Raw genomic sequence first — 14616 nt, forward strand, 5'->3', positions numbered from 1 at the left:
CAGGACATCCTGCACTTTATTTAAGTGCACAGCATAAAAGAATGCATTATCAAGCCAAACTGCTACTTGTGAAACACAGTTACTTATATCACATGCAAGTCTCACACTTTATTTCCACTAAATATTCACAATTTATAAGCATACTTTTCTAATAGAATTTGCACTCTCCCACCACATGCAAATCTTCAAATTACTTCTTCTCAATACCTACTAGTTCTGCTTATGACTATATTGGGTGAGTCATGTAAGTAAAGTAAAAATGTTAGATAAGGTCTGCATGGTACCTCAGCTAGCTGAAGGAGATTGACTGCAGCTGGTGACTACTCTCTGCTGGGTGTAAAATACTGAAGGCCCTTGAATAGCATTATAACTTTACAATTTGTTCTGTGATTCATTCTGCTTTTTTGGGGGGAAGGGGGGAGGCGGGAGAGGGGTCTTAGAACCTAAATTAAAATTTCACTTGTGATCATGGAATTTCTTTCAGAAATGGTCATATCTTGTTTCCGTTCACTAGGACAAAGCTTTCTTTTTAGTGTCCCTTGTTAAGAAGATTAGGTGTAGACTACCACTGAAGATGTCTTTTCTCTATCCCAGACCTAGAACAGCATTTTAAGTAGCAGCAGTTAACCTATGAGTCTTAATTTTCCAGTGCTGAGTGCTAATGCACATATATGCATTAAAGATTAGCAGAGGCAGCTCCAGTTCCACTATTGTTGAGGTTAAACCAAAGCAAATTAAACCTCACCAAGTTACAGAAGACTGTAATAGGGTGCATCTCTTTTGTATCCACAAATCAAGGGAAAGAGAAGGCGTAACTTTTTCCTACTGTAGCTTAATGTTGCAAATATGGATCTCTATACGGGGAAATCCAGAATACTAGCTATTGATTGACTAATTTATTGGCACCAAAGAGTTGGCTAGGGATGGCATTTCATTCTCCGGTTTTAAATGGGACCCTTAACAAAACTAAGTGGACTTTTGGTTTAATTTTCTTTCTTATATTAAACTGTAAAATAAACTGACAGCCCTATAATGTACCTCTAGCTTAAAAAACCCAAACCTCTAAAAATGAGGTGGTGTGCTTTAGTTACTATTTAAACCTCATTTGATTTATTGTATCTTTATCTTTGTCATTCTAAAATACCAAAAGATCATGTCCATATTGGACTAAGTCACCAAATTCTCATTTTGAAAGACAAAGCTGTTCTTTTTTGCATAGAAACAAATGTCCAAAACCCTAAATATTTTTCTGCACTCTGGTACCTTGAGAGCTTAATTGATTAAAGTGTGTGTACTTTAAAAAATCATCCCCAGGTTGGGACCTTCAGTGCCAAGTTTATAATACTTATACAATCTTCAACAAAAAGGAATTACAATAAAAATGTTGATACCCTTAACTATAGCAGTATAATGTTACCACTGTTGGATACAGAATGAGTATTGGTTCCACTTTGTGGGACACTTTTTTTTTTTATATAGAGCTTTCCTTGAGCTATTCTAGGGGACGATAGTCACAGTTGAATTATTGTAAAAGTTTCAGAAACATTCTGATCTCCCACTTTTAGATGAATTTTAATTTTTGACTTTTGAATCCAAAGGTTTCTTGACTTGGAGAGTTCTTTAACAAAAATAGCTGAAATCAAAATAGCAGCACTGTTTGCATATAACTGCTCTAGAACTGTTGGTGCCCTACAACAAAGCTTACAAGGGAAGCAGTTTTCATCCTCCCCCTTAAGGATGCCACAGACAAATTCTTGTATAAATGGAAAGAGAGAAAATTTCCACATCATGAATCCTCATCTGAGAAGTCCTAACTGCCCACCTTTCAAGACATCACGAGATGTTCCAATCCTATTGTATGCTGTGATGGGTCGTAGGGCAGCAAACACTTCTACAGGTAGCCTGATTTTATATTAAAACAATTTAAATATTAAGATCTTAAAGTGCCCCATCTGGTGTCAGACAGCCAAATTAGTTGATGATTGTTTATAGGAGGTTAACTGAATTTAATCACAATGAAATGAATGTAGATCATTTTAGGAACATGAGACTTCTGAAAGATCAGAACAATGGTTGAGCAATGCATTTTTCTGTCTCTGATACTGATCTATACGGGATGCTTGAAGAATAGTATTGAGGAAAAAGGAACAATCCGTAAGCCCTATTATCCCCAAATAAAATAATTCACCTGGAAAATTGTGACACTGTACTTAGGAGTGTGTGACTTCCTGACCAACCACCCCACACAAAGGTAATCATTTTATGCCTTGAAGCATGAGATTTGATTAGCTTTATCTTAGGCTACTTAACTCCAAATGTTGGTCATCACATCAGTTTCACTTATAAATGCATTTACAATTTGATTGTGACCATCTGTCAGTGAATTATGAAGAGGGCCTGTACGCTGTCAAGTATTTACTTGAACATTACATTTTCCTCAGCCACTAACTTTGAGTGACTTCTAAGCATAAGTGTCTGACCAATTTGTGGTGTTGCTTTATAATAAATTATCATATGAAGACCTATCAAACTTGTCTCTTTTCAGTCTAGTATCCCTAGTTTTTTCAATCTTTTCTCTTGCAAGGCTTGCCATAATTTAACCCTTTTTGTTGCTCTCTCTGGAGCTTTGGGATTGCTGTGCTAGTACCTAGGAGTATGAAACTATATTTTCTGCAGTAAGAAACCTGAGTTGACTCAGCTGTGGAAATTTCTCCCCACGTTCTGGCCAATGATCCTGTTTTAATGTGCTGTACCCCTGCTATTGTGTTTAGTGTCTCTCCTGTAGAGATGGCTCGTTGCTGCAGATTTTGGGGTGCATTTAACTGTTAAGTGTTTTTAATAAGTACAGTGCTATACTATCTGGGCACGAAATAGTAAAATTAATAGTTGGTATTAAGTATGTCTAAGATGGATTCTGCTTCTGACCCCAGAAAGGAATGTTTACTTCTCCTTTTTTCCTGTGGTGGATAATCTGACACGGTCTGAGATAAAGCCACCAAATTCACTTTTACTGTCCATTATGCATCTTCCTCTTCAGTCCTCCCTTTCCCCATCTCAGTTTGAGATCATCAGTTTTAGATCATCGCAGCTGTCTAAGGTCCTGTTGGGCTAAAATGTGGAAACTACCAGCTTAGATCCAAATTCTTACTAGAAAGCAAAAGGTAAAACATCTTCATGTTCATTACATTGACTTTGATAGATCTTCTGTGCCTCCAGTTGTAGCTAGTGGGTCGCTACACCAGCTCAAAAACACTTCTTTGTTCTTTACTGAAGTGCATAAATATTTCACTTGCATTTTCCTGTTTTATTGTGAAATCGTATGTGCACTATTTGAAGCTGTCTCATGTTTAGTAAAGCATAATACTGCTATAGCTAAGAGTCTTCGTTTTTCCTTTATAAACCCCTTTATTCTGGAGTTTGTAATACTGGAAGAAAAGGTTCCTATTTGGCTTAAAGTTGGCATGAAAATAAACAATGTTTCTGCCTAATGGTTTAGCTAAATTGCAAGTTTATGAATTGCATGTGGCTCTCCAAAGCTTCATAGTCTTTCAGTCATTTAATTAGAGCATTTTACAAACACAAATGTAGTAAATGATCTAGAAACTGGACTGACTCTTTCTTCAAATTAGTTGAGACTAAAATGACCAAAATTTTAAAAAACTTTGTACTATACCTGAGATGTTTACAAACTTGCTTCAATCACTAACAAACAGTGACATGCTTCATGACATTGAAGTATATATGCCAAAAATCAGTATTTGAATTAAGTTTTTTCCCACATATAGGATCAGATGTATAAACCACTAAATAGGTCCACACTGTGATTAAAAAAAGCCATGGCATCGAGTCTCAGGGCTTGGGACAACTAACTCAGGCTCATGGGGTTTGCCCTGAGGGGCTATAAAATTGCAGTGTAGATTCTCAGGCTCTGAGACTCCAAAAGTGGAGAGGGCCTGAGAGCCTGGGCTCCAGACCAAATCTGAATGTCTACATTGCACTTGCATAGTCCCGCAGCCTGAGCTAGCTGACATGGGCCAGCTGTGGTTGTGTGCAGTTCACCAACCTACCTGAGAATTTTTGGAGAAACCAGAGAGTGGAGTTTCAGGTGAACAGCAAACTTTGTGTGTTAAGTTTAATACCCATCATCTTTATTAGAATGAATGTTTAGATTTAAAGATAACACACTTTTATTCTAAATTACTTTTGAAAATTTTAACTCACTTGCCAATATTTTCTGAGATTAGGATTCTGAGCTTCCCCTACTATAACCAATTAATCACTTAAAACAGTTTGGGAAGTGAAGCTTTAGGTGGGGGTACATCAGCTATCGTAGCAAAGATAGGTTTCCAGACTTGAAATTTGGTAGGTAAGTGAAAATCATCTTTTTTCAATTTTTAAGTATGAACTTTCCAAAAACTAATACAAGGTTATACGATTATGCTTGAGTATTGGAGGCAAAATTATTTTAACTTCTTCGGAGTAGTAACATTTGTAGTTTTACGTCTGTAAATGAGATGTATACATCTACTCAGTCATATATTTTCAGGCACAGCCCAAATACATTCAGGCTCACAGAGTAGAAGAGACAATTTGAATAATTTCTGAGATTGGCCATAATCGTGGTATTTTTGCCCTTTATAGTTTTTATTTTTTAGCACAGTGTAAATAATTTTAATTTTGAATGGAAAAACTTAGGGGAACTTATAAGAAAATATGATTTTAACCTCTCTTGCTCTGGATCCCTCTTCTAAATATTGGCGCAATAACTGCTTTTCAAAGGTTTTCATCTGTGGCCCCATGCTGCTTTAACTTTGATGTACAAACTAATTTGTACAAACAAGTTTTTAAATGTATTTGACTTGGTGTTTGTAATAAAAACTAAATAGGGCATTTGTGAGTGTGAAAAGCCATTGAAAACTAGGACTGTGCCAATCTTAGAGTTGGGTTTACCTGCTGCTCAGTAGTGAATAACTGGATCCATTTTAATTACTTTTTCTGTATCTTAAGTGTACAGTACTGCTAAATCCTGAAAATGGACTCTGAAATATGGCATAATGAGATTCCAAAGTTTTGTGTGAATTCCACATTACATGTTTCCCCAGTTTGCAAGTAAAAAGAGATTTTTCTAACCACCAGTGCAAACAACTTGGAATCTGGTAGCTGAGCTCATTTTTGCCGGCTTGTCATTACCAGTAATCTTCCCTCATTTATGCCTATGATGGAACACTGTTTTTTGTCAGTAACTCATTCAATAAGTAACAGCACATGTATAACTGAGAGCAGAATTTTGCCCTGTAGTTTGTACTTTTGTTTTAAAAAAATATATTTGAGGAAGAATAAAATTCAGCTCTTTTCTTGGGCTTCTTTTTATTAGAAAATGTGGACAAATTAGAACATGACCGTGAGTGGTTGTATTAACTAACATGATGTTTAAAGAAGACTTTGCAGTCCAGTATAAACAGAGGCAAGTCGTGTTTGACATAGTCACATGGGTGAACCTAAAATCTGATTTAAGTTTTGTGTAATACCATGTTAGTTTAATCCAGCTCCTCAAGTTTGTATGCTAACGACTCCTCCTTTTCTAGTGAAGACAAGCCCATAGTTCTGTGTCCTAGGACAATGCAAAATTTAAAAAAAATCATAAAAATTTACACTAAAACATAACTGAAAACACACATGAAGCAGATTAAGAAGGTGCCATTTTTATGTAGTCACTTTTCTGACAATAACAATGCTTGAATACAAGATTCTGAACTAAGTCAAGAGCAGAATATGTTGAAAATGAATTGCGACAATTCTGATACCGTGCATCGTAGGCTAAAATATTCGAGTAGATGCTAGGAGTGAGCAGTTGGGTAAATCAACTCGTTAGGCTTCATGTGACAGAGGGAAAACATATATTTTAAAAGAATCTTCAGTAGTAGTTTTGCTGTTGGCCCCTAACTGTTGATTAACATAGAAGTAAACAAATACGTGTCCACTTTAACATACTAATGAGTTGCCTGCATTAAGTGATTTGTTGTGGCATCTAACTGCTTCTTCTCTTCCTTCCTTTTTGTCACCCTGCAGTGTTCTGTGCCAAGGTCTTTGTGGCTAGGCTGCTCCAACCTGGTAGAGAGCATGTGCGCACTGAGATGCCTGCAGAGCATGCCCAGTGTCAGATGTCTCCAGGTGCCTTTCTTCTTTCTTGTTGTAAATGTGTTATGCGTATACTGTGAACATTGTTAAACTCTCTCAGGGCTCTGTTTAATCAAATTGTTAAGTCTGCTAAACGTTTTTTGTGCATCCTTCTCTGAAATCTTCTACTTAACTATTTTGTAGGAGTCATTAAGAGAGCTCTGTGTGAACTTGATTATTTTTTCAGTGGGGGGTGGTGAGCTTTTGTGTTTATTGCCTGAAGTTGATACAAATAGTATAGTTGTGCATGTTGCCTGTTACATTTTGCTTTTTCATTTTTGGTTTAAAAACTTGTTTTAATGAGCTTTGCCAATTCTTTTAAAAATCACTTGCAATGTCCTAAATGGCCTATAATACAATTTTTTATTTTTCATTCAGAGGAAGAGATTTTTACTAGTGTGGTCCTGGTTACATCATTAAGTTACCATCATTGTGCATGTTTGAATACAGAACAGTTTTGTTAGCAGAAAGTCCCAGAGCTGTTTTGACTTATTTATTTATATAGTTCTTGATTTTAGAAAAGATAATATGGTAAAGATGAGAGCTCCTATAAATGCAAGACCAATAAATCTTAAATTCCTTTGCTCTTCATGTTTAGTAAATGGTGTAAATCAATCCTGCCTAATTTATAGGCAGTGACTGGGGGCGGGGGGAGAGAATTTCTGTTTCCAATTGTTTGCGCAGAGCAAGTTTACAAAATAGCAAATTAAAAGTAGTCTGTATTTTTGGTATGAGTGAAATGTTTTGAATCCATAAGAAACATAGCTTGGAAAATAAATACAGAGCCTGTGTAATATTTTCTTAAGTACTATACACTAATACATAAAATGTTTGACAGTGCAAATATATACTGTCAGTATCTCTACTCTATCTATATTGTTAAAATATTAAACAATAGGAGAGTTCAGTGGTGGAACCTGTTTCATGTGCACAGGAATTTAAGAATGGAAGGAATTGCTTTTGTGAATAGAAGTCTTAGCAGTTCAGATTCTGTTTGGATTTAAGTGAACCAACCAACTGTGAACACCCTTCAGTGAAATAAGAATCTTTCTGAAAATGGCCTCTTATTTCAAGAAACCATCTTTTTTTTTTTTAGTTCTGGCACATTTGAGGTTCTCATTTTAAAGTTTCAAAATGCTTCTATCTCAGTACAAATGTAAACGATAACAGGAAAACTCAAATATTACTTTTTGTCAGAAGACTTGTGTTTGAAAGCATTGCTAATAAACCAAATGTAAAGGTTAGAGAATGTTCTTCCCTGTTATGTGTCTAGGGTTGGATAGCATAATCCAAGACAGATTAACACTGTAAAACCTAACCACAGGTTGACTGAAATGGAAATTCCAATCCACAGTGTTATGGTGCTTGGGTTGTTGTATTCATGATTTGACTTCAATACAATCCAGTCTCCACCTTATCCCATACCCATGATACACCTTGAAGTAGGAGGAAATATTTTTTTGTATTGTAATGTAAAATGAGAAATTAACAGCAGTGGTTCTCAATTTTTCCATATGGGACTCCAAAATCAGCTGCAGGTTTTTGTCATGACCATAGTCCTTTAGTTACACGCACAATCCGTTGTGACTGTGAAGTATTGTGGAATTTGGTTCACAGCAAGAAACCATGGTTGGTTTTGTGAAGGGGCTGGTACGCAATGGTGAGGGAGATGAAATCTGCTGGGTGGTGTAAGGTAGTGGTGGGTTCTGTGGCCTAGTACTGTTTTAAGGCTTGTTAGAAGGTGGTAGTGAATAGGGTTTAGGAAGTGGTTGACTGCTGTGAGCAGTGGGGTTGAGGCAGCTGCCTGCTTAGCACCTTTAAATAGTATTCTTCATAGTTGGTAGAGCTGCTCCTCTTCCCTTAGTTCACCAGCTTCTGAGAGGCCTTTGATGTCACAACCTTCAGCCACCCTCGTGACCCACTTTGAGAAGTTTGGGTTTCAGAATGGGAAGGTTTTCTAAAGCATCACTTACCCTACTGGACCCTTTAAGATATCAGTTTGCTGGGCTGCAGATCTCAAGGAGAAACTATTGCAGGATTCCCACATGGTTGCAGAAGTAAACTTTCAGAAATACAGCCAACCTAGCTAAGTTCAAGTTGCATGTTGTTCCACACAGGGTTTACACCCATTCACTCATAGCAGACTTAAAATTCAGATATTGCAAGACATCCTTTATCATTGAATCTCAAATAGCTTCAAAGTTATCACAACCTCTTTGTAATCAGCTCTTCAGAAACTCCAGTCATCAGTATGTTCAAAAAATCAACTTAGCCTTGTGGTGTTCCCCATAATTTAATTTTTATTAAAGCAGTTCACAATATCAATACAAGAATGCAAATGAGATGTCCAGTGGATATCATTACTAATAAATATACAAAAGATGCACAAAATCAAAGCTATTACTAGATAACCTTTCTTAGTGTCATCTGACATCTAGATGGTATGGTGCTCTATAAATTCTATAAACAGAAATTTAGACTAGAGGAGAATGTGTATTAGTTTGTGTGCAGTATATTCATTATATTGGACACTCACTTTGGCCATGTTTCTTTTTATGCTATAGTTCACCACTAAAGGAGCATGTTAAGATATGTACTGTATATTGCCACATGGGAATCTGGAAATCTGTGCTATATTGTTGATGTGACATGCTATAATTCTGCAAGATACTAGCTAGTGAATCTGTGATGTCTGGACATACATCATGAAGCACTTAAAATTTTTCTCAGTTTGTGATACTTTGTGAGCTCTCATCTGAGTTTGTTTTAAGTTTAGCTGCCATGTCAAATAGTCATTACATGTAACTGCAGTGAAATGTTAGTGTCAGAGCGCACCATGCACAGGATGTGTTAAGTATCAGTTAGTCTTAGCAGATGGCACTCATAAGATCCAATAATATGTGAATGTTCAGATTCCATCTCCACTGATAGGATTATTGTGAAGTTGGCCAGAGTGGGTTCAGCATTGTATGCAGGGATAGAAATGTTTTTACAATGTATGATTCCTGTTTCAACTCTGGCGATCTACTCTGTAGAAATTCCTCTCTGACATTAATCCTGTATGTTGCAACTTCTAAGCTTGAGCATTCACTCAGTATCTTTCTGTTCTGGATGAGCTTTGTTGATAGTTTGTGTAGAAAGTGTGTGGTATAATTTAGTGGGAGCTGTAAATGGCATAAGATTTGGCAAGGTCCTGTTTAAAGATCACCGACAATTCATATTTGACCCAAAACACAAATTTCTGGAAAAGCCAGCTTTTACAAAATCATGACCAGTGATATGCACCCACAATTTAAAAAACAAAACAAAACATGGACATTTGCTTTTAAACAAGTAATTCCCCTCTGTCTGCAACCTAAATACGTCCACACTGGGAATCTGAAAGTGAAACTGACTTTTTGTTGATTCTTAGATAGCAGATGCATTAATTGTCCTTCACTTTTTCTAAAGGCTAGATGTCTTAAGTTGTTTTAAAAATCAGTGTTCAGGTAAAAAGAACAGAGTATGTACACTAGCAGTGCTTCATGTCCCCATAGGACAAATAAAAGTAGGGCAATGACTAGCTGCACTTTCAGAAGGAGAACTAAAAGGTTCCTTCGTTCACTGATGCACATAGGATTTACACTGGTAACTCCTATTTGCATTATGTGCACAAAAACCTCGTGCATTGATGAGAGAATAGACCAGAATGCGGAAGACGTGAATACTCAGTGGCTTGGGATTTACGAATGACTTCAGTGAGCCCTTGTCGAATCTTTGACCTTTTCAAATTGTGTAATGCTTCAAGAGTAAAGTATGATCAGCTTAAAAGATGAATCCTGAGATTAGATTTACTCTGACCTTAGTTTGCATAATGAAAAATGTCGTTAACATTCATAAAATTAACCAGACCCTCTTCAAATCCAGCCACAGGATTTGACCAAATGTCCTCTGAAGCCAGTGAATTGGATATTATTCTCCAAATGAGAGCTGACCATTGTTAATCTATTTGCTGTGCTTTTTTCATGCAGGCGAATTTCTTGTTTTTAATTGCTGTAGCATGCTAGTGAGGCATCTTCAGTCTGTCATTGTGGATTTTCCAAGTTGAATCAATTAGTGTATATGGGGAAAAAATATATATTTTGCCAACATGCATTATTTTGCATTTCTGCAAGCTGAATTCTGTACCATGCTACTCTGTTGCTCAAAACATTTAAAATAATTTGGAGATTCTCAGTCACATTTACTAACTGAAATATTGTCATCTGATGCTTATTATTAAGATGGGTATATTAGAAATGCCTTATGTGTAAGTACTTGCTTGTCCGTTATAAATATTGGAGCCCCATTTTCTTTGCCACTTTACAAGCTTAAAATAGACTGTCCATGCACCTAAAATGCTTACCATCCACAGTTGTTATCCTGGAGTTGAATCCACACAGGTAGACCCTTGCACCTGTGCAAAACTTCAGTTTTGACTTCAGTTGTTCCTCTGGCATGGATGTGATTGCAGTATCCAGGAACTAAATGAGAGATCAGTAAACTTGACCTACTTGTGTTGAGCCACTAGTTCTATTTCTGGTTGTATAACGTAGTAGTTAATGTAAGAACATCCAGAATTTGGGGAATATATCTTAGTCTTGAAAATTTTACTTGATGCCTTCTACAAAGCCATGCTCCTGCATTGTAAAGGGTAAAATATTGTGTACTGTATTTAATTGTAACTCGGTTTTCTATTTCATTATTTTAAAATAATCTAACTTTACAAGGGCTAGTACAACAGCACCAAGACATCACAAGTATTCAGATTTCAAGAAATATATTTGTAGATTAGCAAGAGCTGGTCAAATAACACAAAAAGTATTTACTGTATATACTTGTCCATAAGCTGAATATTTTTAGTAAAAAAGGGAAGCACCAGAGAAGGGGGTTGTCTTATGAACGGGTATAGAGAGGGAGAAGTGCGACACAACCCCTCCCCCCAACAGAGGGAGCAAGGAGAGGCAGCACAGCCGGCAGAGCCAGAAGGGAAGAGGTGGGGCCAGAGTCTCTCCGCTTCTGGCCACGCTGCTCTCCCCCCAGCGTGCAAAGCAGCTGCAGCTCCAGGGCTGGCAGGCTGCAGCCGGGCCGCTCGGCCCCACCCCCAGAGCAGGCTATGGCCACACCGCCCGGGCACCGGAGCATGCTGCAGCCACGCCGCCCAGCCCAGCCCGCTGGAACATGCTGCAGCCGTGCCACCCGGTCTGGCCTGGCAGAGCAGGCTGCGGCCGTGCTGCCCAGCCTGCAGAGCAGCTCCAGCCAGGTCAGACATCCTCCCCTGGCCCTCCCCAGATAAGGTGGGAAGGGATGGGATGGGGCGAGTGTGGGGGTCCCGGGCTAGGGGTAGGGTCATGTGGGGCGTGGTCACAGAGGTTACTCCCCTGACTCCCAGCTTCTCCCCCCCCAAAAAATTTCCCCACCACTTACTGTCCCGGCCCATCAGGGTAAGCAGCTGGCGCGCCGGGACACTTTGTTTACTTAGGTTTACCTCCGTGCCTGCGGACGATCGAGGTAAACAAACCATCTCCAATCACCAGCAGCTTATCCTGATGGCCCGGGGAGCCAAAGTTTGCTGACCCCTAAATTATAGGGTCGGCTTATGAACGGGTCATAACATTTTTTCCGTTTTTACTTATCCATCTTGGGGGGGGGCTTCGGCTTATAAACGAACTGACTTATGATCGAGTATATACGGTAACTATTCGATCAGTATTCCTCCACACGCCTATGCTTACCGTACATCCACACACAAGGCTTGGAAACTTAAATAGATGCTTCCTAGGGCTAAACTTACTAACCATGAACAGATAAGGAATCCAAGGAGGGCCAATGCCCATGTGAAAAGCCAGCTTGCCTCTCCAAGATTCCAGAAAGGGGAGGGTGATAGGATACTATCTGGGAACTTGGTGTGGATCCTGCTTAGGTGCTACAAGTTTTATATCCGCCTCCATCTGTTCCAACAGGGGATCTCCCCACAGTACCCCTCCCCATATCTTAATTTTTGGGTTTTCCACCCCTGACAATGGCTTAATTGTCTGCTCACAATTAATTGCCTCACAATCTGTGGGACTGATTACCACAGGATGGTGCGATGGCCAAAAGTATAGTTGGGTTAAAAAAAGAACTATAGTTCATGGAGGATAGGTCTATCAATGGCTATTAGCCATGATCAGGGATCTAACCCCATGTTCGGGGCAACTCTAAACCTCTGACTGACAAAGCCAGGAGGGGAAGATTGTGGATCTCTCCAAAATTGCCCTGTTTTGTATCCTCCCCTTTAAAGCTCTGGGACTGGCCAATATTAGAGACAGGGCTAGATGGAGCATTGGTTTGCCATATCAGATCAGTTTTATGTTCTCTGCTATTAAAGCTTTCCCAAGCAGCAGCAGAATAAAACTGATTCAATTCCTGTCGGTTTCATTGCTTTCCAAGAGTTTTGAATATCCATGAATGCTGGCAAGGCCCACTGGAAAGTTACGAGCAACAGTAGGGGTAATGGAGAAATGTAGGTGTATTGTTAGGAAGATGACACTATATTGATTTACACGCAGTTCACATTTGGACGTTTTCTTCACAGTAGTAAGGTCTAGAAAGCTAAATGGACTCTTAAATTGTGTAGAAGTTGGTACTTTCCTGGTAAAGCTTCCTGCTTGCCCTGAGCAATTTGGATTTTTTTGTATTTAATACATATAGAGTATTTTGTAAAGCAAATGAAAGCGTAATAGTGTGAAAATTCAGCACCATCACTCTTAAAGACAAAATAGAGAGAGTCTGCTTTTTTGTTAAAACAACAAAATGCAATTTAGTATTTACTTACCTAAGCTCCCTTTTGGTATTCTTTCATAACAAATATACCTTCCCAAAATAATGTGGTATTTGGGTCTGTTGTTCAAACACCAATGTTAGTACAAATAATGGAACTTTTCATACATTAATCATAAATATTTTTTCAGTTAAAAATGAAATACTGAGCTTTTCATTTGTGGCTGACAAAGCTTTATGAACATTAACTCTCACAACATACCTTTGAGCTAGAGATAAGTTATCAAACCGATTTTAGACAGACCAGCTGAGGCACAGAGAGGTTACCTAAAGGTACACGGTGAGTTAGTGGTAGGTGGGGAGCAGAAACCAGCCCTCTTGACTCAGTCCTTTACTGTGTCATTAGGCTGCTTCGCTACAAACCCTCCTATGCTTAATATCACAAGTGATAACTGGTGGTCTGTCACAGCTCAGTTTGTGTGCTTTTTCTGAAGTATTATTTTTGTGGTTGTGCAGTTTTAAGAAATAGGTTTCTATGAACATCCAAACAACTGAAGGAAAACTTATTAAAAACTTCCAGAGGCAGTTTGAATTAGGACATACAGTTCAATCCATGTCATCACTCAGCATTACATATCCTGGCATCATCTTCTGATCCTAGTTTTTGAAGAACCAGTCTTGTAGCAGCAACAAACCAAATCTAAAAAAAGCAGCTTAATCAGGTGGGTTGAATAGGGGGTTAGAAGCCAAGGACTAGTGAGTAGTAATTTTTGACTCTGCTAACAATTCCCTCCATGGCCTTGAGCAGATGATAAAATATTTGTTTTTAATTCTGATAGGTAAGAATTATCATTCATTTTACACATCTTGAGGATTTTGTGAGAATTAATATTGAAATGCTGATTCTCATTGTTTAATATTGATAGCAGGAAGATGTAATCAAATCTGACTAGAATGTTCAAATATAAATCTTAATTACAAGGCCAAAAACTAAAGTAAAGCTGCATGACCCTTCTAAAGTTGATGTACATGTTTCCTCGTTAGAGACAGTTATTCCTTCAAAGGGTAGATTATTAGATTTTGTGATTATAGTGCCTCTCTTGTATCTACCTACTTTCCATCTGAACCTGGATGAAAAGTATTTAAACACTTATCTATCAGTAAGAATCAGACCTGAAGTCACCACTGCTTTAGATTTTTTTTCAGCTGCTGCCTCTGTATCCAACTTATTCCTAGACTCTGTTTCACTTCCAGACTAAGAGCAGTTAATGAAGCATCCAGAAGATAGCTCTGAGATTAGGTCCTGATAGGCATGCATCCAGGCAGATTTTTTTGTTTTAAATAGGCTGAGGATAGGATTACCAGGGAACTCTTTGACAAAGGAGTGTTTTGAGGTGGCAGATGAAGGTCTGTCCCATTTTTCCAGGCAACAGGGGAGAATTTAGATCTTACAGAAGTAAGCAGCCCTTCTAAGGCTATGTTTCAAAAGTCCACAGATCATAGGTGCTGTTCCTGAGGACAGTAGACCAGGACGATTGGCAGACCCAGCTTCAACAGACAACCATTTTGCAACAAGAACAGTGGGTATTGCCCTCCATCTTTCAGAGGACTTGGGACCTTTCTGAAACAGATTCTTCTGATATTCAGAAACTGTGCCTT

General features: G+C 38.3%; 1 protein-coding gene across 8 annotated transcripts in view; it reads left to right on the plus strand.

The window, feature by feature from the left end:
• Positions 1 to 14616, plus strand: part of FBXW11 (F-box and WD repeat domain containing 11) — a 168370-nt gene that overhangs the window by 56922 nt on the left and 96832 nt on the right. For 2 of the 8 annotated variants that reach the window (XM_045027674.1, XM_045027666.1), the window contains one exon: positions 6070 to 6171. The exons of the other annotated variants lie outside the window; for them this stretch is intronic. In XM_045027674.1, coding sequence (XP_044883609.1) covers positions 6121 to 6171 — 51 coding nt within the window. In that variant the 5' untranslated portion in view covers positions 6070 to 6120. The remainder of the gene's footprint in view (positions 1 to 6069; positions 6172 to 14616) is intronic. 8 annotated transcript variants of the gene reach the window in all.

Source organism: Mauremys mutica, chromosome 8 (assembly GCF_020497125.1).
Source record: "Mauremys mutica isolate MM-2020 ecotype Southern chromosome 8, ASM2049712v1, whole genome shotgun sequence".
NCBI classification, from domain to species: Eukaryota; Metazoa; Chordata; order Testudines; family Geoemydidae; genus Mauremys; species Mauremys mutica.